Source organism: Barbus barbus, assembly GCF_936440315.1.
Source record: "Barbus barbus genome assembly, chromosome: 11".
In the NCBI taxonomy this organism is placed as follows: Eukaryota; Metazoa; Chordata; class Actinopteri; order Cypriniformes; family Cyprinidae; genus Barbus; species Barbus barbus.
This window is the reverse complement of record NC_136739.1, coordinates 13,161,924-13,187,781: the sequence shown is the minus strand read 5'-3', so window position 1 is coordinate 13,187,781 and position 25,858 is coordinate 13,161,924. Positions and strand designations below refer to the sequence as shown.

Sequence of the window (25,858 nt, the reverse complement as noted above, 5' to 3'; positions counted from 1 at the left end):
CTCATCAGTACCATCCAGTGCCTGCTCCTCGCCAGTGCCATCCTGTGCCTGCTCCTCGTTTGTGTCCGCCTATCCCCGCACCTCGCAAGAGGGTCCCGTCCAGCCCACCTGAGTTCCCGCTGGTCCCTTCCAGCCGTCCTGAGTTCCCGCTGGTCCCGTCCAGCCCACCTGAGTTCCCGCTGGTCCCGTCCAGCCCACCTGAGTTCCCGCTGGTCCCGTCCAGCCCACCTGAGTTCCCGCTGGTCCCGTCCAGCCCACCTGAGTTCCCGCTGGTCCCGTCCAGCCCACCTGAGTTCCCGCTGGTCCCGTCCAGCCCCGCGCCTCCCGTGCGCCCTCTAATGTCCGCGCTACAAGAGCGCCCCTTTGAATCCGCGCTGCAAGAGCGCCCTCAAGTGTCCGCGCTGCAAGAGCGCCCTCAAGAGTCCGCGCTGCAAGAGCGCCCTCCTGCGTCTCCGCTGGTCCCGTCCAGCTCTCCTTCGTCTCCGCTGGTTCTATCCAGCTTCGCGCCTCCCGTGCGCCCTCAAGTGTCTGCGCTGCAAGAGCGCCCTCAAGTGTCGGCGCTGCAAGAGCGCCCTCAGGAGTCCGCGCTGCAAGAGCGCCCTCCTGCATCTACGCTGGTCCCGTCCAGCTCTCCTTCGTCTCCGCTGGTTCCGTCCAGCTCCGCGCCTCCCGTGCGCCCCCCAGTGCCCGCTCCTCCAGAGCGCCCCCAAGTGCCCGCTCCTCCAGAGCGCCCTCTAGTGCCCGCTCCTCCAGAGCGCCCTCTAGAGCCCGCTCCTCCAATGTGGCCCCCAGAGGGGAACTTTCCCAAAGAAATTTTGGGGGGGGGCCATATAGCCGCAGTTTGTGTGGCCAGGCCAAAGGCCAAGGCCACAATGGACTCTGATCCACCATGGACTCCTGAGTCTCCAGATCCGCCATGGCCTCCCGAATCTCCAGTCCTGCCATGGCCTCCCAAGGCTCCGGATCCGCCATGGTCTCCCGAATCTCCAGTCCTGCCATGGCCTCCCAAGGCTCCGGATCCGCCATGGTCTCCCGAATCTCCAGTCCTGCCATGGCCTCCCAAGGCTCCGGATCCGCCATGGTCTCCCGAATCTCCAGTCCTGCCATGGCCTCCCAAGGCTCCGGATCCGCCATGGTCTCCCGAATCCCCAGTCCTGCCATGGCCTCCCAAGGCTCCAGATCCGCCATGGCCTCCCGAATCTCCAGTCCTGCCATGGTCTCCCAGGGCTCCTGATCCGTCCTGGAGGCTCCCCTGTCCTATCCTGGTCCTGCTCCAGCCTCCAGGGCGCCTGCCCCCCCTCCCCGATGTTACTGTTACGGTGCGGGACGCACCTTCCGGGAGGGGGAGATACTGTAATATCAGTTTCTGTTTAGTTTCCTTTTTGTCCATATTTGGTTCTTCCTGTTTTAGTTCATGACCCAGTTTTGTTAATTAGTTATATTCATCACCTGTGTTCTATTAATTACCTTGTTCCCTCGTTTGTTCCACTCCCTTTATAAGTCCTCAGTTCTCCCTCTGTGTTTGTCGGATCTTAATGTTGTAAATGGCTATTAGTGGTTGATGCCAATAAATATACGTTTTCATTATTCGTCGTTGTGAGCGCCTTTCTACAACCACCGACCGTGACAAATGCTTTAATAAGTTGAAGTTTTGGGCTTTGATTCTGAGTAAATTAAATGCTGCATCAGAGATGTTTTGCACACAGCATGCATCTAGTTTTCCACCAGCTGTGTATGAGAATCAACACACAACGCAAGATCATCTTCACGGTGTAGACAATCATAGATAGCTGCAAATAAATGCATCCAGTATGCAAATGTTAAGCTGTCGCTTAAGCTGTGTTCACGTCATGTCGGAATTACCATAATTACCAGATGACAATTTAGAGCAGTTCAGGTCCTCTGACTCAGAAAGTATTCATTTCTATGGCAACACATGATTCATAATGAAAAGACAGATCCATGTGCTGCTTTGTTGTTTATGACAGTACTTAATTCACTACATTAATTCACCTCTGTACGCTCTTGCGAAATACTGAAGAACAAAAAAACAACTATAATAACTAATATATTTAAGTCAAAGCTTTGATAGAATTTACTTTCCAACTACTAATTACAAGTTCAAGAAAAATAGAGACGGTTTTTACTTGTTGGAAGACTTGCAATTAGACTAATTCCATACTTGCTAAAAAAAAAAAAAAGATAAACAGATAGATAGATATTGTAAAAAGGGGGTTCCTTGTAATATTTAAAAAAAAAAAAAAAAAAAAGAAGGAAAACCACTGCATTACACAGTTAAAGGGAATTCATTTGCCCTGTAATCAAATAAAATAGATTTTCCCATGAGAAAAGCAAGCAAGAATGCAAATGGGTTACTCACGGCACAGATGTCACATTGTTGGCCAGTGAGCTTTCGTAGTGTGGGATGCCTTTGCTGCTGACCACACTGATTTGCCCCCCCAGAGTGTTGGAGACCACACCCGCATGAACACCGGCCAGACAGAGAGGAGAAGACTACAGAAAGAGACAGGGAGACATTAAGACAGCTGACACTGACTCACTCACCTAAAACCCACAAGCTGTGACTTGGCATGATGAGGTCACATCCTTGAAGCAGAATTGCAGTGGTATCATTTATGCCACTGTGATAAAGAATGATGGATGATTCATTAAACTAAATTCTTCCAGGGTTTTAGACTGAGACAGACACGTACACAGAGTTCCACAGGCCACATACACATTGCAAATTTTCGGGAAACACAAATGGGTCTACAACACTATTAAAAAGTTTGGGCACATAAAAAGGAATTAAGACTTTTATTCAGCAAGGGCGCATTAGATATCAGTAATGTTACAAAAAATTTTTTATTTTAAATAAGTGCTGTTTTTTCATAAAAAAAATCATAAAAAATTAAAGTTGCAAGCAGCGATGACAGGCCCAAGCCATCAGTGCAACCGCCACCCCCCGTGGCATCAGGAAAACGGTGCAGAGCGAGCACATGCTCGTTTTGATTTGAGGAATTCGGCAATGAAAGGGTTAATCCAAACCATCAAGACTGTGAAACATACACACACACAATACATAAAACTTCTGTAACACTTTCAATAAAGTTTCAGTTACTAACATTAACTATATTAATTAACAAGAACAATACTTATATAGCGTTTATTAATGTTAGTTAATATTCAAAACTTATAAACTTTATTAAAATTTTAAGTTTTATCTGTTAACAATAGTTAATGCACTGTGAATTAACATGAACATTTTGATTAACTAACATGCTAACAATTTATAATAACTGCACACTATGAATCATTAGTTAAGTATTAGTAAATAGGAAATCCATCCTTTATAAAGTGTTGTTCCAGCATTAATAGGCATTAGTAAGCATTTTATAATTACAGCTATAAATATTTTGTTCTTGAACATACATAAACATATACACACATATATATATATATATATATATATATATATATATATATATATATATATATATATATATATATATATATATATATATATATATATATACACACACACTCACCTAAAGGATTATTAGGAACACCATACTAATACTGTGTTTGACCCCCTTTCGCCTTCAGAACTGCCTTAATTCTACGTGGCATTGATTCAACAAGGTGCTGAAAGCATTCTTTAGAAATGTTGGCCCATATTGATAGGATAGCATCTTGCAGTTGATGGAGATTTGTGGGATGCACATCCAGGGCACGAAGCTCCCGTTCCACCACATCCCAAAGATGCTCTATTGGGTTGAGATCTGGTGACTGTGGGGGCCATTTTAGTACAGTGAACTCATTGTCATGTTCAAGAAACCAATTTGAAATGATTCGAGCTTTGTGACATGGTGCATTATCCTGCTGGAAGTAGCCATCAGAGGATGGGTACATGGTGGTCATAAAGGGATGACATGGTCAGAAACAATGCTCAGGTAGGCCGTGGCATTTAAACGATGCCCAATTGGCACTAAGGGGCCTAAAGTGTGCCAAGAAAACATCCCCCACACCATTACACCACCACCACCAGCCTGCACAGTGGTAACAAGGCATGATGGATCCATGTTTTCATTCTGTTTACGCCAAATTCTGACTCTACCATCTGAATGTCTCAACAGAAATCGAGACTCATCAGACCAGGCAACATTTTTCCAGTCTTCAACCGTCCAATTTTGGTGAGCTGAGTGAGATGAGTGGTACCCGGTGGGGTCTTCTGCTGTTGTAGCCCATTCGCCTCAAGGTTGTGCGTGTTGTGGCTTTACAAATGCTTTGCTGCATACCTCGGTTGTAACGAGTGGTTATTTCAGTCAAAGTTGCTCTTCTATCAGCTTGAATCAGTCGGCCCATTCTCCTCTGACCTCTAGCATCAACAAGGCATTTTCGCCCACAGGACTGCCGCATACTGGATGTTTTTCCCTTTTCACACCATTCTTTGTAAACCCTAGAAATGGTTGTGCGTGAAATTCCCAGTAACTGAGCAGATTGTGAAATACTCAGACCGGCCCGTCTGGCACCAACAACCATGCCACGCTCAAAATTGCTTAAATCGCCTTTCTTTCCCATTCTGACATTCAGTTTGGAGTTCAGGAGATTGTCTTGACCAGGACCACACCCCTAAATGCATTGAAGCAACTGCCATGTGATTGGTTGATTAGATAATTGCATTAATGAAAAATTGAACAGGTGTTCCTAATAATCCTTTAGGTGAGTGTATATACTGTATATATAGTTTAATAATTCCATTTTCTTTATTAATTAACAGTTTAACATTTCTAGATTACTACGATATTTACAAACCACTTATTTAGGAGTCGTCAGTGGTTCATAAGATCATTTAGAAAGTGCATTTTAAATTCTTATCCAATGAAAGGTTAGAGTTTTGTGAATTTTTTTAATAAAAGATCAAACAATGCAGATTAATTTTCACAGCCTTCTTTGATCATATTTACCAAGGGTGCCGATATTTTTGGCCATGACTGTAAAACTTTTGTAACACTTTTCAATAAGTTTTTAGTTTTTAACATTAAGTTATCATGAACAGTATTTTTATTGCATTTATGAATCTTAGTTAATTACGTTTAAAATTGACTACTACATTATTAATTAAAATTTCTAGTTAAATGTACATCAGATACTATACCATGAACTAAGATAAACAATTGTTTACTAAATAAAATACAGTAAAAAAAATATATTGTTGTTCATACTTAGTTTGTTAGTTTTGAATTAACTAATGTTAAAATCTATATTCCTGAACTATACTATTTAACATGAACAATGATTATATAACATTTATTAATGTTAATTAATGTCAAGCCCAAAATGTAATACATTATTCAAATTTAAAGTTGTATCTTAGTTTATATATGTGAATTAACAAAAAAAATTATATTTTTAAGTATTAACTAACATAAAAAAAGATCTAAAAATACATTGTTCATTGTTAGTTCACGTTAGTTAATGCATTAAATAATGTTAACCAAAGAGACCTTATTGTAAATTATTGCCAACATTTTTTATGATCTATTACCATTTTGTTATTATTATTTTAATGATCTTTAAGTAATTTAAGTTTAAATCACTTAAAGATCATTTAAACACGCGGAGCCTGTGGCAGGGGATACAGACCATTACGGATTACAAGCCCCCACCACAGACCTGTGACAACACCATCCCCCTGCTGAACGAGCTGAATGCCTTCGTTGCTCGCTTTGAGGCACAAAACAGCACCACTGCACAGAAGACTCCACCTCCTCCCGGTGACCAGGTGATGACGCTGTCCCCGGACAGTGTGAGGAGATCCCTCAGCAGGATCAATGCACGCAAAGCTCCGGGTCCTGACAACATTCCTGGGCGTGTACTGAGAGACTGTGCAGTGGAACTCACTGATGTCTTCACAGACATCTTCAACATCTCACTAAATCAGGCTGTTGTCCCCACATGCTTCAAAACTACCACCATCATTCCAGTCCCTAAGAAGTCATCTCCATCCTGCTTCAATGACTACCGTCCAATAGCACTCACTCCCATCCTCATGAAGTGCTTTGAACGGCTAGTCTTGCACCACATCAAGTCTGTCCTCCCCCCTCCCTGGACCCCTTCCAGTTTGCATATAGGTCCAACCACTCGACCGATGATGCCATCACCACTGCCCTCCACCCAGCCCTCACACATCTGGAGAAAAAAGACTCATATGTCAGGATGCTGTTCATAGACTTCAGTTCAGCATTCAACACAATCATCCCTCAACAGCTCACACACAAACTGGCCCAGTTGGGGCTCAATACCTCTCTGTGCAACTGGCTGTTGGACTTCCTGACCGGGAGACCTCAAGCAGTACGGGTCAGCAGTAACACATCCAGCACCATCACACTGAACACTGGGGCCCCCCAAGGATGTGTGCTGAGCCCCCTCCTCTTCACTCTGCTGACCCACGACTGCACACCATCACACAACTCCAACATTTTCATTAAGTTTGCGGATGACATGACTGTGGTGGGTCTCATCAGCAACAGAGATGAGACAAACTACAGGAGCGAGGTGAGCCGCCTGGCCGGGTGGTGCAGTGACAACAATCTCTCTCTGAATGTGAAGAAGACGAAGGAGATTGTTGTTGACTTCAGGAGAGTACACACTCAGCATGCCCCTCTGACCATCAACGGTGCGACTGTGGAGAGAGTGAGCAGCACCAAGTTCCTGGGTGTGCACATCACTGAGGACCTCTCCTGGACTAACAACACTGTAGCACTGGCCAAGAAAGCACAGCAGCGTCTCTACTTCCTCCGCAAACTCAGAAGAGCCAGAGCCCCGGCCCCCATCATGTGCACCTTCTACAGAGGCACCATCGAGAGCATCCTAATTAGCTGCATCACTGTGTGGTATGGCGCTTGCAACGCATCCTGCCGCAAGTCACTTCAACGCATAGTGAGAGCAGCTGAGAAGATCGTTGGTGTCTCTCTCCCCTCCCTCCAGGACATTTACAACACCCGTCTCACCCGCAGAGCCCTCCACATTGCAGGTGATCCCACCCACCCGACACACAGCTTCTTCAGTCTGCTGCCATCAGGGAGGAGAGTGAGGAGTCTCCAGGCGAGGACCAGCAGACTGAAGGACAGCTTCATACATCAGGCTGTCAGGAAGCTGAACTCCCTCCCGTCCTTGCCCCCCCTCCCCTCTTTCACCCCCATTTAACACAGCAACACACTAGGGACTCTGTGAAACCCCCCCCCCCCCCCCCCCCCCCCCACCGACCAACAAACTGTGATCGGCACCTGTCACTTGTGCAGCATTGGCTGATCACTACCCATCCAACATTGACTGCAAATTACCTCTTCGGATAGTCTGACAATAATCCATCCGAACAGTCACTTCGACTTGTCACTTTAACAGACTGATAAGCTCTTCTTGCACTACACTCATAACAAAACAAAACAAAACAAATCTGCACAGTTTTGTTTTTGTACATTCAACTGGTTTGCACTCCATCTATTCTGCCATGTGCCTTATGCACTTTATCTATCTCTCGTTTTTTATTTTCTACAATGTCCTCAGACTGATAAGCTCTTTTGCACTACAAATATATCTACACAGTGTTGTTTTTATTTAACTGGTTTTGCACTCTATCTGCCATGCGCCTTATGCCACTTTATCGATCTAATTCTTATTTTTTTCTACAATATCCTCATTTGTATATTTGTATGTACATATGTTTAAACTGTATTTATCTGTATCTGAACGCGTTTAATGTTAACTGTATGCACCAAGGGTCTGAGAGTAATGCAATTTCAATTCTCTGTATGTATGTGCTGTACATGTGGAAGAATTGACAATAAAGCTGACTTGAAATCTTAGTCTTCGTCTGTGAGCTGAACTGTTTTACTGTTACATCCATGAGATTATGTAAATTCAGATGTCATTTCACAGGATGTCATAGGTCAGTATCAAATTATTATTTGCAGCACAAAAATGCATAACATGCATTTTGTATGATCTCTTTTGTTAAAGTTATTCACATTTCCACAGATTCTGCAAGGGGTTGCCAAACTTCGCATGCAACTGTATATAGTATTTATTAATGTTAGTTAATATTCAAAACTTACACATTATTAAAATTTAAAGTTTTATCTGTTAACATTAGTTAATGCACTGTGAATTAACAAACATTTGATTTAACTAACATTAACAAACATTAATAAATGCTGTGAAAATATTTTTTTCATTAGTAGTTCATGTTAGTTAATGCATTTACTAATGTTAATAAATGAGACATTATTATAGTTGCCAAAGCTTTTAATGATTTATTTTTCCATGAACTAACATTTTTGCTAACACAAAGTAAAAATATATTGTTAATACTTAATGTTATTTGTGAATTAACCAATGTTAAAAAACATTATTTAACTGTTGTTAGTTAACATCATTAATAATTATATACCATTTAATGTTGATCAATATTAATTCCAAAATGTGTTAATATTTTATTAAAATTTTATCTTTTGAACAAGACTATTTTTCTAACATTAAAAATATTTTGTTCCTTGTTAGTTCATTGTAAGTTCATACTATCAATGAAGAATTAACATGTTGTAAAAAAATATATTTTTATTGTTAGTTCATGTTAATTAATGCATTCCCTAATGTTAACAAATGAGACCTAATTATAAAGTGTTATCAAAACATTTAATGATTTATAAGCATTTTTTAACGACTTTATTAATCTAAGCATTCGTGAAATATTTTTGCCTGCATTGCAGCTTAGTCTGCATCTGTCAGCTGAACTGTTTTACTGTTACTTTTAAACCACTATTAAAGCATCAAAAGTTTAAACAGACCCCCTCTCTCTCTCTCTCTCTCTCTCTCTCTCACCCACCCCCTCAACCCACACACTCACCCACTCCCCACACAGAAGCAGAGTGACATCAGATGTCTGATAAGTTTTTAAAATTTTCTGCTCTCCATAGTGTATTGTAAATGATTAATGTGCATGTAATTTTTTTATGAAGTGTTTGGAAGCTGCTCTTAAAAGTAAAAAAAAAAAAAAGTGCTCTCTTTTTTACTGTAACTTTAATAAATTGCCATTAAAACACTGTTCAAGATATCCTAAATCCGTTTGCAATTTAGCATCTTCAGTATCTTGGCATCATGTTGAAAAAAGTTTGGTGTGAATTACTTGTTTCTGCTTGGAGGAGTATGAATTAATTTGAAGCCTGAAATTCCCAAAAATTGACATTAAAATAAAAATAGCAGACTTCCTGTTGGTCATAGCTAATGACTGTAAATTAGAAAGTTGTCCGGCTTGATTAGAACAATATATGTACAGAGTTTGGTGTCTGTTTTGCCAAAAGGTGGCGCTATAGAGTGCCTCTTCCACGCCCGTTTATGAGCTTTTTCCAGTGTCTAACTATCATTAATACTGATATACGTGTTGAGTTTCATGACATTCTAAACATGGTATCTGCCTCAAAATCCCTAGAAAAGAATTTTCAAGTTTGACAAGTTGCCATGGCAACAGAATTTTAGATATCAATATTCCCTTCTGTCTTGATTGCGGACTGTTTTGTGTGTGTTTTGCTCCCCATGTGTTCCCTGTGACCCAGTTTTTTCCTCATGTTGATTGTTAATTTGATTTCAGGTGTGTCACGTCCTCCCAGATTACCCTGTGTTTATAAGCCCCAGTCCTTCTGTTATTTTTTTGGTCGGTTCTGAACGTCTTTCAATGTGATCCTGTGTCTCCTACGTGCGTGGACTATTAAAGACCGTGTTTTGAAGTACTCCTCGCTCCCTGGTAAAGTGTGACAGAAGAACCGACCAATGACAGTTACCTCTGCGTCTACCCTCCGTTTTGTTTGCTGTTTTGCTCAGTTTTGCTTTTGTTTCCGTTGTGTTCCCATGGATCCCCTCGTCCGGCCCGAATTCCTCCTCCTCCTGCTGGAGCAGGGGGACCGATCTCTCGAGGACCATACCAGACTGTTCCTCCTATTAGCTAACGCCACCAGCTACCCGGACGACGCGCTCTGCTCATTCTATAATGCAAGCCTAAACACCGTGTATAGAGCGCTGTCGTCCGAAGATGGTCCTCGAGAGGATTTCGGCACCTTCGTGGAGTGGACTCTGGCGAGAAACGGATCGCCCCTCACAGTCTCCCCTGAGGATGAACTCGGCAGATCCACTCCAGACCCAGAGCGCAGCCCACCATCTCCCCGCGGTGCGGAGCACCAGCCCGAGTCCACCGATGACGGAGAGCCATTTCCCGCCGCGATCTGCGAGCGAGTGCTAAGCCGAGCGACTGGGCGTATGATCGCTCGCCCTCAGCCCCCTGATTAAAATCAGACAATGTATGTGGCTGTTATTAGGCATTTCCTGTTTCTAAATTTTTGCCATAACTTCATCGCCTCGCCACGGGCAAAGCGTTCGAGATATCAAAAATCTCTTCGCAATTTAGCATCCCCAATGTCTTGAGATCATGTTCACCGAGTTTGGTGGCAATCGTTTGGAAATCCTCAGAGGAGTATATCAAATTCCAGAGCATGCGCTTTTTAAACAGCCCTGAATAGCCAACTTCCTGTTGGGCGGAGCCTATAACATGCAGTCTCAAAGTTGGTCGGCTCATTGAGTTCTATATTAGGGCTGCCACTAACTACTATTTTTATTTTGATTAATTAATCGATTAATCTAAACGATTAATTTCCCACACAAATAAATCAACAATCTTAGTTAAGAATATTTTATTAAACCAAATAAAATCCAAATTTCTATGAAATCCTTTTTAAAGCAAAAGTAAAGTGCAACAGTGTAAGAAGCAAGTGTCCATCTCAGTCCAAATCACTGAAACCAAAGTTCAGTATTATAGTGTGAGAATGACAACATATCCACGTGTTCTAGTAAAATTATCATCAAAAAACACCTTTTAAAGAAGTATTTACCAGAAATATTATTTACCAGAATTTATTTAGGTGAAAAATGTAAAAATGCAGTATTTAAAAAACTACAAAATCAATTAATTGGAGATGCTTTTGATTATTAAAATTTAATGGAACCATTCAAATGGAATCCAGAAAATAATGGAAAACAGAATTTGGTACAGATAAAACTGTAAAACTCAATTAATTAGACAGGCTTTTTGATAATAAAATTACATTTTACCATTAAAACATTAAAAAACAGAATTTGCAAATGAAACGGATTTCATAGGGCCCAATAATTATAATACATTTTTTTTTTTTTTGTAATAAAAATAGATCTAAGAACAATCGCTTTTAAAATGACTTAACATACATATATAATAGCAATGATGCAATAATAATTAGTTCAAATAAAGCATCAAAAGCAAGAAATCATATGGTTTTATTGAACAAAACTGTTAAAATACATAATGAATTCTAAACAATAGAGCTAATGTAGATTACACATAACAACAAAGGCCTGCAGGGGGCACCGACGGCCTGATTATTATTTTTACACATAACTGCGTGATGTAATCCTTGTTTAATATTGACCAAGCACCATTTAATTCAAATTTCCACTTAATCTTTAATATTTGTCCATTTCTTTAGGACAGAAATGCTATGGCCGCTGTAATTAAATGAATATGTGGACATCAAAACATGTAAACTCAGAGTGAGGGTTTGAGCTTTTATTTTGAAACCGCGATGTATTCTCCTGTGTTTGTGTAGATTTATTAATGATTTACCTTACAAATCTGATGCTATGTTCCCAGATGAACGTTATAATAAACCCAAACTCACAACAACATGCAGAGATGGAGTTTGAGACGCTCCACACATGTAAATGATAACAGTTTCTGTAACAGAAATACTGTGAATGGAGTCACTGTGTGACGCACTTAACCTACACGCATGGAAATAATTAAAGCGCATATACTGTATTAGAACTGCATCGAATATAATTATTTAATTAAATCATAGCATTTGTGAATTAACAATTATGATTAATAATGATTATTAAATGGGTTTAACATATCATGCAGCCTTGGAAAATAGTTTTATGGATTCTCGTCCGTGAAATGCGCCACTTTTTTGCGCCACTATTTGGCCGGTTAGTCGACGCGAGCAAAATGAAGTTGACGATTTTTAAAAATAGACTAGTCGACTAAAATCGACGAATCGTGACAGCCCTATTCTATATGTGTACCGAGTTTCATATGAATACGTGCAAGTATGTGTGAGCTATACATCAAGTTTTCTGACAGTTTTCCAGGGGGCGCTGTAGAGCCCCTGTGCCACGCCCGGGTCCCAGCCTCTGTGGCGTCCCAATGGCCGCGGATTCCAACATGTGTGCCAATTTTCAAGAGTTTTTGGGCACGTTAAGGCCCCCAAAAGTGCCCATATAGTCGAAAAAAAAATTATCCTTAGGAAAACAATAGGGCCCTGCGCCTTACTGGCTTGGGCCCTAACTACTATCATGGTTTCTACAAAAATAATAATAATAAAAAAAAGCAGCACAATTGTTTTCACAAATTTAATTAGTCCTGTAATTAACTGCAGCCTTGGTAAGCATAAGAGACTTAAAAACACTGTTTAGTTTATTTGTGGGAATGGATCTCTTAAATTTTCTTTTAGTGTTGTGTACAGTCACTCATATAACCTTAAACTCAGGATATACTGATAACCATAGCAAAAGAAAACAATAGAAGCCCAATAGAAACCATCACAGAAATGCCAATGGTTTCCATTAAAATACCATTATAAACCAATAGGTTTTTCCAGTAAAACCATTACAAAATTCCTTTTTGTAGTGGGTTTTGGGCATTTTTCCAATAGGATTTAACATCCCACCAATAGAATCCATCACATAACAGTAGACACCATTATAGTCCCCATTAAAACCAATACAATTCCCATTACAACCATTAAATCCATTACATTTTCTATTGTGTTTTGAGCAGGGTTCTATTGTTTTTTTCAGAGTTGTTTTTCAAGAAACTAACATTAGCTACCAGAAATGTATTATTATTATCCTGTAATTCTTCGTAAACTACAGCTGACAGACACCCACCATTTAATTTGCTCATTAAAGGGATAATTCACCCAGAATGGCCATCCTTTAATCACCCTCATGTTGCTCCAAACTTGTATACTTTATTTCTGCAGCATGTGGTACAAAAATGTCTTGAATGTTTCAACTGTTTTAGCCATATAACGAATGTCAAAAGGGTCAAAAAAGAAAAGAAAAAAAAAAATAATTGTATATATTTCTTCAAAATATCATCTTGAAGTCATGCAGGTTACGTTTGACACAAGGGTGAGAAAATGATGACTGATATGCTGCCTTTTTTCTGCTCTACTTTTGAACCTTTTTTTAACCAACTGAAAAATTGGCTGTCAGCATGAATTCTTAGTGAATTCAGTTGTCAGTTGCAGTTGTCATTCAAATAAATAACCGAATCTGTTTGCGTCCATTAAAAGAATAAGATGCAACTTGGTTTTGGTTCATTTTCAATTGTGAATGTTGACTATACAAAAGTTATCCTGCATGCATTCTGTGGACTACTGATGAAGAATAGCGATAAAGCTTGCCAGAAAATACAACTTATTTAGCAGCTTATGAGGTGACAGGAAATGTACCACATTTGCCATCTGCTGTGGCAGCACATAAAGGACGAAACTCAAGTATCATTTACACACCTAATGTGCATCCTACCCTCTATTTGGTTGAATTAGGGCCTCAAAAAGCTCCTTGTCTTTCTTAATAAGTTCCCTAATGTGTCCAAGAGCTGCACATTAATCAAATAAACAAATCAAGATTATGTTTACAACAGAAATGTCTCCTGTGCATGTGAAAGAAATATAATCAGATGCATTTAAATCAGTCTTATAAGCCTGTCAGCAAGAAAAACAGTCCTAATAAACAAGTTTTAAACAATCTGATCCACAGATGCGTGCTTTACGGTGCACTTATATTTGCAGTGGCACTCGAGTGCACATCATGCTGAAATCAGACTTCCAAACTCGTAAGCTGAACTTCCCAGAAGGACTTCAAGCACTCAGGAGAAAATAACAACCACATCTAACTACAATGTGTACATGGCCTGAGCCACTTGCTGCCCAACACTGGAATAATAGTTAAATTGCTAGTTTAAAAAGAAAAAATGACATTTCTGATTAAACATGCACACATAGTTGGGACTCCAAACCAAAAAGAGACCACAAGCACTAGACAAACTCTCAACACCCACACACAGGCAAACTCTCAACACCCACACCCAACGACACCGCAAACATACACCACTTCCTCTGGGCAAAATAAAACACCGCTCTTGCCACAAACAACGCGTGCACACACACACACACATTCGTAAAGGCGTCATAGCAGAGTAGATCGCGAGGCAAAATCAACAGGGAAATCGCACGGCGGTGGGACATGCTTTTACATCAATGAAAGGTGGTGTACAGATGTAACAGTGTTAAAGAAGATGTGCATTTCAGATCTAGAAATGCTTTTCATCAACTGTAGGCCTTAGGCCTTATCGTATTTACATTCCACCGCAAGCGCATATGTGAGCTCAGCTCTACAGAAACTCGCTGATCTGATCACAGACACAGAACAACATCACCCAGACTCTGTTTTAATCATTCTTGGGGACTTTAACCAAGCAAATATCTCAGGAGAACTGCCAAAATACAGACAGCATGTTGCATGTCCCACCAAAGAAAGTAATATATTGGATCACTGTTACACAGCAATAAAGAATGCATATCACTCTGTTCCACGGGCAGCTTTGGGGCTCTCTGATCACTGCCTGGTTCATCTTATACCAACCTACAGGCAAAAACTTAAATCTTCTAAACCTGTAGTAAGGACTGTAAAGAGATGGACCAACGAGACAGAGCGGGTTTTACAAGCCTGTCTCGACCTTACTGATTGGAGTGTTTTTGAAGCTGCTGCCACCAATCTGGACGAGCTCACAGAGACTGTAACTTCATATATCAGTTACTGTGAGGATATATGCATTCCCACCAGGACTTATGTAATATTCAACAATGATAAGCCATGGTTTACAGCAAAACTCAGACACCTTCGTCAGGACAAAGAGGACACCTACAGAAATGGGGACAGAGTCTTGAACAATCAGGCCAGGAACAAGAATAAGGACACTGAATAAGGAGATTAGAGTGGCTAAAAGGACCTACGCTAAAAACCTGGAAGATCAGTTCAATTCCAATGACTCCGCTTCAGTGTGGAGAGGCCTGTAAGCCATCACCAGGTACAGGACACCATCCCCCAGCACTGAGGTGAATCAACAACTTGCTGAAGATCTGAATAAGTTTTATTGTAGATTTGAAACCCCCCACACCCGTCCTGACAATCTCTCTACACAACTGTTAACACCTCCTGCAGCCCCCCTCTCCCCCACTCCTGTACTTCAGATCAGTGAAGAAGATGTGCGCCAGGTCTTCAGGAGGAACAAGAGAAGGAAGGTACCAGGCCCAGACAGTGTGACACCAGCCTGCTTGAAAACCTGTGCTGACCACCTGGACCCCCATCTTCACACAGATCTTCAACAGATCACTGGAGTTGTGTGAAGTCCCTTCCTGCTTCAAACGCTCCACCATCATCCCTGTTCCAAAGAAACCCAAGATAACAGGACTTAATGACTACAGATCTGTGGCTCTAACGTCTGTCGTCATGAAGTCATTTGAAAAACTGGTTCTGGCTTATCTGAAGGACATCACTGGACCCTTACTGGACCCCCTGCAGTTAGCTTACCGAGCAAACAGATCTGTGGATGATGCAGTCAACATGGGACTACATTACATCCTACAACACCTGGACAAATCAGGGACTTATGTGAGGATCCTGTTTGTGGACTTTAGTTCGGCCTTCAACACCATCATCCCTACACTCCTCCAGACCAAACTAACCCAGCTCTCTGTCCCTAGCTCTATCTGTCAGTGGATCACCAGCTTTCTGACAGATAGGCAGCAACTAGTGAGACTGGGGAAATTCATGTCAAACAGCCGCTCCACCAACACTGATGCCCCTCAGGGCTATGTTCTCTCCCCACTGCTCTTCCCTCTGTACACCAACGACTGCACCTCTAAAGACCCCTCTGTCAAGCTCCTGAAGTTTGCAGATGACACCGCACTCATTGGCCTCATCCAGGACGGTGACAAGTCTGCCTACAGACAGGAGGTTAAAGAGCTGGCTGTCTGGTGCAGTCTAAACAACCTGGAGCTCAACACGCTAAAACAGTGGAGATGATAGTGGACTTCAGGAGAAACCTCCCTGCACTCTCCCCACTCACCATCATAGACAGCACTGTGACTGCAGTGGAGACATTCAAGTTCCTGGGATCCATCATTTCTCAGGACCTGAATTTGGACACTCATATCAACTCCATTGTACAAAAAAAGCCCAACAAAGGTTGTACTTCCTTCGCCAGCTCAGGAAGTTTAACCTGCCACATGAGCTGATGAAACAGTTATACCCAGCCTTCATTGAGTCTGTCCTGTGCACATCAATAACTGTCTGGTTTGGCTCAGCTACAAAATCAGGGATCTGAAGACTACAGAGAACGGTTCAAACTGCTGAACGGATTATCGGTGCCCCCCTGCCCACCCTCCAAGAACTGTATACATCCAGAGTGAGGAAAAGGGCTCAGAAAATCACTCTAGATCCCTCACATCCAAGCCATCCCCTTTTTGAACTTTTGCCATCTAGCCGGCGCTACAGAGCCACAATTACCAGGACAGCCAGGCACAAGAACAGTTTCTTCCCCAGGCAATCCAATTTATGAACAGTTAAATGCCCCCCCCCCCCCCCATTATGCAATAACAATGTACAAAAACCTTATATTTATTGACAACCACCTCCATCCTTGTACATCCCTGTATCTCCTTTTATTCTATCCCATTCTATCATCTATTGGACAACTGTATATACAATCATTTATGTTTCAATTATTCTTTTCTTTTTCAATTTTTTGTTTATTTATATTTACGTGTGTATTTTTTTTATTCTCATCTTATTTTCATTGTCTGTGTGCCGTTGTTGTCTCTGTGAACTGGAAGCTTATGACACCTGATTCCTTGTATGCGCAAGCATACTTGGCAATAAAAGCTCTTTCTGATTCTGATATGGGCCCCACACTAATTCTGAGGGTGTATCTGAGCTGAGAACAAGACTGTTGTCAGCTGGTCTGCATTAGAAAACCATTCAGCCAAACCTGATCTAACATCTCCCCGAGAAACACGCTGTCATACACACATAAAAACGCGCACACATACATCCAAACACACAGACGCACATACCAACACGCCCCTAGGAGACCAAGAGCTCTAAAACTGACACGCAGAATCATTTACAGTGACTCAACTTCAGAAGAACGTCTGCTTCACGCTCTGTCTTTCCCTCAAACTCATATTCAAACACCCTAAAGTAGGGCTGGGCGATAAAACGATAACGATATGTATCGCGATAGACACGTGAACGATATCAATAATAAATGTGTTCGATAAAACGTTCGATATTTTTTATTCTTCGTCGGAAGAAAACAAAGGTTGCGAAGCAAGTTTGGTTGCATTAACAAAGGCACTCGCTCTCTGGTAACCTAGCAACGTAGGGAGTGACACGCTAACAGCCAATCATGTAACAGTTTCAAGTTTGGTTGCGCCATATCGTTGTCTCGTGTCTAAGTGGCTGAGAGTGCACGTCTGCAGCCAGACCTGGCTGGTCTGCTGGATTCCTCTTCATAAGCAGAAAATGAGTGCCGCAGCGAGCGAGGAAATTGTAAATAAAAGAGAAAGTCAGCTCGCCAGTATGGCAGTTTTTTGGATATTATAAGTCTGACCTTAGTCAGACCAAATGTCGTCTGCAAATTATGCAAGACCGTCGTCCCCGCCAAGACTGGTAATACCACGAACTTGATGTACCACCTTAAAAGCAATATCAATAATTATCGATATCGACCGATATGAAACACTGATATCGTGATACAGTTTTCAGCCATATCGCCCAGCCCTACCCTAAAGTTTCGAACTTTTCAAGAACAAAACAGCCTCTTTTGTTCAAACACAATGAAATCATCCAAACAGTTTTAAAGCAAGCAGAAAGCATTAAAGCAGTGATGAGGTCATCAGCAATGACCTAATGTATAGCCAAGACAGAAATATTCTTCTGTAAAATACAGCTGACAGCATCTGTGACATGTCCATGGACTATCATTTTGACCCATACTAGTGCTGTCAAACACATCCAAAATAAATGTTTTTGTTCACATAATATGTGTGTGCTGTGTATATTTATTATGTATATACAAATACACACACATGCATTTATATATTTTTAGAAAAATATGTTGTTTTTATATATTAAATATTTTATTTATAATATAAATAATATTAATATAAACATAGACATGTAAATACATGTAGATATTTTCAAAATATATACTGTGTGTGTGTATTTATATATACATATTAAACATACACAGAACACACACATTTTATGCAAACAAAAACTTTTATTTTGGATGCGATTAATTGCGATTAATCATTTGACAGCACTAGTAAAAACATTAGTTGATGCACTTATACACAGTGTTTTAAATATACTATTGCTTTGAAAACACAACCAAACAGTTAAACAACACGTATTAAAAATATGATAGCTGTGTGATATAATAATTTATTTGTGAACCTGTGTAATTTCAAAAGCCTGACAGTTTTCATAGTTTCTTAATAGAAACTTTCTAAAAAGATGCAATTCACTGAAAAAAAAAAAAGATTTCTAAGTGAGTGCCTCTTCTCTTGTATTACATCAATGCATATTCCTTATGGAATGAAGGACAGTTTTTATAAACATTTCTTACAAATGTAAAGACTTCAGACGCAACATTTCAAACATGAAGCCCTAAGAGAATATTTTACTATGAAGAGCTGAATTACCGCAGTTAAAGAGGATAAACAAATCATATAATGCAGAAGCAACAGCGCCCGCACTTCTTGTGTCCCTGAGCGGTGTCTGGTTTGGCTGAGTCAGATCTTTTCAGTGATCTCAAGGATTCAATGTGGTCACAGTGGTTCTCAAGTTGAGAGCTCACTGGAGAAGAAGATAATTTACATTTACATTTATTCATTTAGCTGACGCTTTTATCCAAAGCGACTTACAATTGCTATATATGTCAGAGGTCGCACGCCTCTGGAGCAACTAGGGGTTAAGTGTCTTGCTCAGGAACACATTGGTGTCTCACAGTGGATTCGAACCCGGGTCTCTCACACCACAGGCATGTGTCTTATCCACTGCGCCATCACCACTGATAATCAGTGAATAATGACTTAAATGCCAGTCAGGTTCTTCGTACAGGGTAAAAAGACTTGAAATATACAAGTCATAATGACCACTTTTAAGATACTTTTGCTTCGTTTTTGAAGCTTGAAATCTTCAGTCCCCGTTCAATGTAACTGCATGGAATAGAGCGACTAAAGTATTAATCACTCAAACCACTTTATCTAAACATCTCTGCTTAACCCCTATTATGCACCATGTTTGTAGTTTTTTAAAATTCTTTAATTATTCATGTTTGTAGTTCTAAATGAATCCTCGTCCAATACAGAATGGATTGAGTGGAATATTCTCCCTTAGAATGTCACTTGGGACCTCTGGCATACTCATGTCAACATACTACAATTTGGGACACATTAATTCAAATTTTGAATTCTATTTAGGAATTTATGTGTTCATATGTATGCATACACTAACATTTGCATAAAAACCAAAGTATACCTTGAACTTAACGCATTAGTAACAATGTCTCCTTTTGCATTCTTTAAATAAAGTCATATAAAGTTTGGAACAACATGAGGGTGAGTGAATAATAACAGACTTTTCATTTATGACTAAACTAACCCTTCAATCTAACATCCACTCAATAGTGGCATACTTACATCTCTGTATCCATGCGGTATGGTTCCCGAAACCTCACCGAAATCAGTCAGGCATCCAGCAGGACAGAATTTACTGCAAATGCAGGACGGGAATATGAGACACAGACACACATATCCTCAAGAACATGAAAACACACACCCCGACAGCTGTAAACGTGAGTACCTGAACTCTGCTTCACTGAAGTGCTCTCCTTTTTCCAGACAGTTGATGAGGTCTGAATGATAAGAAAAGAGACACACATTTTCTTTGAGCCCTCTTGAAATATATTTACCTCTGTCAGATAAAGCAGCACATCTGATGGTTGCCATGGTGACACTATTGATTAATGTCATCCTTCCCCACAAAGATAATACGCAGACATGTATGTGTGTGTTATGTGCGCACTGGTCATTCAATAAGTGGTGTAACAGACTGGTGTATTGCATTTCATTTTTGTGGATAAAAGCCTCCACCTGAATGAACAGATCAATACCAACTAGATTTACATCCGTTACTTTTTCCCTTAGTAAATGTGAGTGGTGCTCACCCGTGCAAAACTTCCTGCCGCAATGCTGGAATGTGTATGACTGTGTGTGCGCATTTCTGGTTCAAGGTATTTTGTGGTGTTATTGTACCCATTACTCACACCCACAGCATGGATTCATCTGTCTCTTTCCTGACTCATGGGAAATATGATCTCTCTCATACACACACACACAGTCTCGCAGTACTGGGGTAAACAGGAGTAGCTCCCACATGGCAGAGTGAACTCCTGACCTCAGACAGCTCCAGAGGTCAAAGGCCAAATGTCATTGTTAAGACACATCAAACACAGAAGTGCACAGCTGTGATTCCACAGATTTGGAGGCTCAGGATGTGCCATGCTGTACAGAGCACCTTCACAAATGTGCTCACACTGCAGTTTGAAACTTTCCTGCAGCATTTGACATTATTACAAAAATAACTAGTACTTTTTCTTATGCTTGGGGCATTAGAACTAGTTATTTGAACAAACCTCTAACACCATGTCCACAACGGACACGATCATCTATATTATATACACGCAGATACATTTTTCAAAAAATCTTTTGTACTAATTAGTACTAAAATTGTCCTGGTTTGTTGTTTCACAGTAGAAAAAGAAACGGAACATCTATGTAATTTAAATCTATGTAACAAGTAACAAACCATGTCATTTGAGTAACCAGACATAACTACAACTAAACAAGCAGTGCAAATGTATTAATAATAAACTTGACATTAGATAGTTATCGAACTCTGTACTAGCTACATTAAACTGTACTGCATGTCTTCTGGTTACTTTTGCATTATTAAGACTTTGGACACTCAATTATATGTATTATTTAACAGAAATATTATAAAATAACTGCTTAACTACATTTTACTGTTGAAAATGCTGTAGTTTTCAGTGTTACCGCACAGTGATGCATTGCAGAGGTCAAGTGATACAAGTCAGAGCTTTCAGAAAATTCAAGTTTACAAGTTGTAATGACAAGTTCCACAAGGTTGTGAACACTTTTTACAAGCTGTAACCTTGTAATTTAACAAGGTGTGTAATTAACACACGTACGCATTCATAAGTGTCAAAACTGAAGTATACTTTAGGCGTCTCTAAGTATTTATTTTATGGACATGGATGATCATTTTTAATCATGCAACATTTAGCACTGGTATGCTATTACTTAGGCTCACATTTCCAAGAAAGTGGGAAATATCAAGTTGCTTAGATGCATTTTTAACTCTGTGACATCTTTGTACTGTATGACAAAAGAACCAACAGCCATTACATAATTTCCTCTCATTTTAAATGAATTTAAACTATTGAGTCGTCTGTTAATTAACTGCCTGTCATGCATAAACTCTCTGGACGCACCCTGGAACCAGGAAAAACCCTAACACCCCTACAGTCAGAAACATAGTCCTGAAATAATCTTTGTAATCAGGTTCACATGTCGTCCTTCAGTTTCATCTGAACAAACACACACAGTTGCCATAGCAGCTCCTTTATGCATCTTGAGACACATCCAAGCCTGCTTCAGCACTAATTCATACAAACACAAGCTTTCACACATACAGGACAATTAGTGCACTACTGTTTAAAAGTTCTTCTATGAAATCAATACTTTGGTTAAGCAAGGATGTGTTAAATTGATCAAAAGTGACAGTAAAGACATTTATAATGTCACAAAATACTTCTATTTTAAATAAATGCTTTCTGTTCACAGATTCCAAAAAAAAATTAAAATTAAACAGCTGTTTTCAACTCTGATAATAGTGAGAAGTGTTTCTTGACTGCTTACCTGTATGCTGACTTTTGGTGTAGGAGAGGAAGAGGCCACGGCCGTTGTTGTGTGGTCCACTCATGAACTGCACAGTGACCTGATGCCCCTCTGACTGTATGACAGCGTCTCTCCATTCTTTCCCTCCACAAAACTTCACTGCAGAAAGAGAAATGGAAATCATATTCAATTCTTTTCCATTTACTCATCAGCACTCTGTACATTAGTGGGTGGTTTTGCTGCCATAAAAAAGCATAAAACAGAAATTGCAATGTCTTATCTTCTCATTGTGACGTATACACGTAAACAACATATATTTACTTCATTATTACTATTATTTATTTTTTTAACTTATATATTATTTTAACATTAAAGGGATAGTACACCCAAAACTGAAAATTCTGTCATCAATAATTCACCCTCAAGTAGTTCCAGACCTGTATGAATGTCTTTGTTCTGCTGAAAACAAAGGAAGATATTCTGAAGAATGTGGGAAACAGAGCAGTTCTGGGGCACCATTGACTTCCATAGTATTTTTTTTTTCAATGGTGCCCCATAACAGCCTGGTTACAAACTTTCTTCAAAATATCTTCCTTTGTGTTCGGCAGAACAAAGAAATTTATACAGGTTTGGAACTACTTGAAGGTGAGTAAATGATGACAGAATTTTCATTTTTGGGTGAACTATCCCTTTAAGGTAATATTACGGTTTATAATGTTTGTTACTCTTATTTTTTATTTATTTGGTTTATTTGAAATTATTTATAGTTTATACATTATTGCATAAGGGATAATAACTGCTCTCATACAATGACAATAAAGATACTTCATTCAATTCAACACTGCAGTATAGTGACTTTCACTTTTCACAGTTTTTGGCAACTCTTGTACAACAAATTTTGGTAATACCAGGTGTAAATAGGGCCATAGATTACACAAGTTTGGAAAAGAAAATACTTTTTTGCAATTTAAATCAGAAGTATAATTGTGACTGAAGACTAGAAAAAACAAAAAACAAACAAATGCACAATGTGTTCAGAAGTGTTTCTCACCAATTTCTGTTCGCCCCAGTCCGTGGCCATTATAGAGACGCAGGTAAGAAACCTGGCAGTTGTTTGTGTCTATGTCAAGATCTGCAATGCGCACAAGGATTGTGTGGCCGGTGGTCACGCTGATCTCCCATTCACACACAGAGTTTGAGGGATAAGACAGAGGGTACCCCAGAGACGCTAGGCTCCCACTGCCCACACCCAGCACTGTGTGTCCACAGCCGTCCCCTGAAAAACATTCAGAAGTGATCATACATTTAACAAGATAACAGCATGGAATTCTTTGCTAGTTTAATGGAAATTACCGACTAATCTGGATGCGGTAAAATCAATATAATTTGATGATATTTGCATGACCCACTAAGGCAGGGGTTCTAAACTCTGGCCCTCAATGTCCACTTTCCTGCAGAGATTATCTCCAACTTTGACTAAATTCACATGCCTGTAACTTTCTAGTGATCCTGAAGACCTTGATTAGCTTGTTCAGTTGATTAGAGTTGCATCTAAACTGGAAAATGGACCTCAAGGGCCAGAGTTGAGAACCCCAGCACAAAGGTTTCATTAAAAAAAAAAAGTGTCCAAATTTTGTCTTAATTATGCACAGAATGTTTTGTCACTTAAAACTAAAATTGCATTTGGTGAAATGTTTTGTTTGAAAGTTGTGCAAAAGAGCTCCTTGTTGAATCTTTAGAGGTGGAGAAAGAGAGAGATGAGATGAGATGAGATGAGATCGCATTGCATTGCAGCTGCTTGCACTGCCTGTTGTTGTTACATAATCCTTGCTGGACAATATTCAGACCCCCGGAGCAAAAACAACAGCCCCATCCACAGACACCTCTAGTCTCAATGTTTCCCCTAGCTTTATTACACCCACACAAACCTTACATTTCCAAAGTTTTATGCACAGAAAGTATTGTCAGGTATTGTAGGCTATTTCAGATAACATTCGGTATGAGAAACTGGTGCTATTTTTCACTCGTTTCACTGAATTTCTCTCATGAATACTTTTATTCAGCAAGGATGCAGTAAACTGATCAGCAAAGACATTTATAATGTTACAAAAAGATTTCTATTTCAATGCTGTTCAACTTCTGAAAAGAATAACAATCGCTTAAAAATTAAGCAGCATAACTGTTTTTAACATTGATTATAAAGAAAATTGTTTCTCAAACACCAAATCAGGATATTAAGATGCACCCGTTTGGGGCACTTCACTCCATGTACAATCAAACTGTTTTTTTTTTTTGTTTTTTCTAGTAGACTGATATAAATGATGTCTTTATCTCATGTGAGTGTGCATAATTTATGATATTTCTCAAAAGTGCTGTTTCCTTGTTGTGTTAAACTCAGATTGCTTGAGAAGGACTATATCTGCCGTAAGTGTGCTGTTAGTTAGTTTCTCTCTTTTTTAATTTTTATAACTCACTACATATTTGGGAAAGCAGCAGGGGCAGCGCGTTGCGTCATCACGTTCTTCTGTTGCTCCAGCTGTAGCATAGCAACAAACTCCGTTATTGAGCCGAGGTGTTTACCCAGGCAACTAATTACAGCTTCAGCTCTAGCTACTGGTGTCCTGATCAAACAAACGATGTGTGATGTTAAAGAACCGAGCCCGGATTTGAACCAACAAACTTTCAATTAGCACTCTGGGTCTTTAACCGCTACACCACACCACCCCAAGAGTTTGTTGTGAAACCGCAACCAGTCCTAAACCCAAGGATGGTGAAGCAGTTTAGGAGAAGTTTAGCAACTCTCTGAAGATCACGTACCCTTCTGCGCCCACGAGCTTCTGGCACCGAGGAGTAAGATGAAGACGATCAGGATGAAGACCGCAGCCCCTCCGGTCCCTCTGCCCACCATTACCGACGCGTCCATCCCAGCAGCCTGCAGTCCGAATGCATAATGCAGAAGTGTCCTGATCCAGTCCCGAGTCACAGTCCTGGTAAGTGCGCGCCAGTGAGTGTGTGTTCAGTATCAGGATGGTTTTATTGACACTTCTTTAACACCGTTGGAACAAACACGGTCTCTTCATTCCCCGGTCTATTACATGACTTCCTCAACTTCCGCTCCTCCCACCACACAGCGGCCCCTAGATGGGAAATCTGTGGTATTCCATACATTGTTGTGGATCAGGAGAAATCAGTGATTTGTTTACGCTTTGTTTGGAACATGTCAACATGACGCGAAGAAACACGAGTGAAAATATATTATTAATATTATTATTAGACTAGCTGACGTTTTATAGGCTATTAAGACTGTTAAAGCTGAGCATAATTATGACATTTAATACATTTTATTCTTCTTCTTTGGACAAACAGACTACAGAATTGCAAATAGGCTATTTATTGTAAATATTGACGAATGGCGAAGCTATTGAGCTGTCACCTCTGTTACGGCTCAGTTTTGTTTTGGGATTGTTCTGTTGTTTTCTTTTCTTACAGGTTGCCAGATAAGGATCCACACCTGTGTTCAATTTGGAAAGCAGTATTTAAGATTGCTGTCCTTTGTGGGAAGGAGTGCTGACCCCTATCCTGGAGGTTTTCCTCAGGAGCTGGACCTTCCTATTGTTTTTCTCTTTATTGTTTGTTTATTTTCTGTTGTACATTTA

General features: G+C 40.2%; 1 protein-coding gene across 1 annotated transcript in view; it reads right to left on the bottom strand.

Annotated features, from left to right (window-relative positions):
* Window positions 1-25,315, bottom strand: part of LOC306876916 (discoidin, CUB and LCCL domain-containing protein 2-like) — a 30,825-nt gene extending 5,510 nt beyond the window's left edge. Inside the window, exons 1-6 of the mRNA XM_079428368.1 lie at window positions 25,020-25,315; window positions 23,254-23,478; window positions 22,224-22,361; window positions 20,086-20,137; window positions 19,923-19,995; window positions 2,381-2,514 (exon numbers count right to left, since the gene is read on the bottom strand). Of these exons, the coding sequence (XP_079284494.1) occupies window positions 2,381-2,514; window positions 19,923-19,995; window positions 20,086-20,137; window positions 22,224-22,361; window positions 23,254-23,478; window positions 25,020-25,125 (728 nt within the window). The 5' untranslated portion in view covers window positions 25,126-25,315. The remainder of the gene's footprint in view (window positions 1-2,380; window positions 2,515-19,922; window positions 19,996-20,085; window positions 20,138-22,223; window positions 22,362-23,253; window positions 23,479-25,019) is intronic.
* Between the last annotated feature and the right edge of the window lie 543 nt (window positions 25,316-25,858).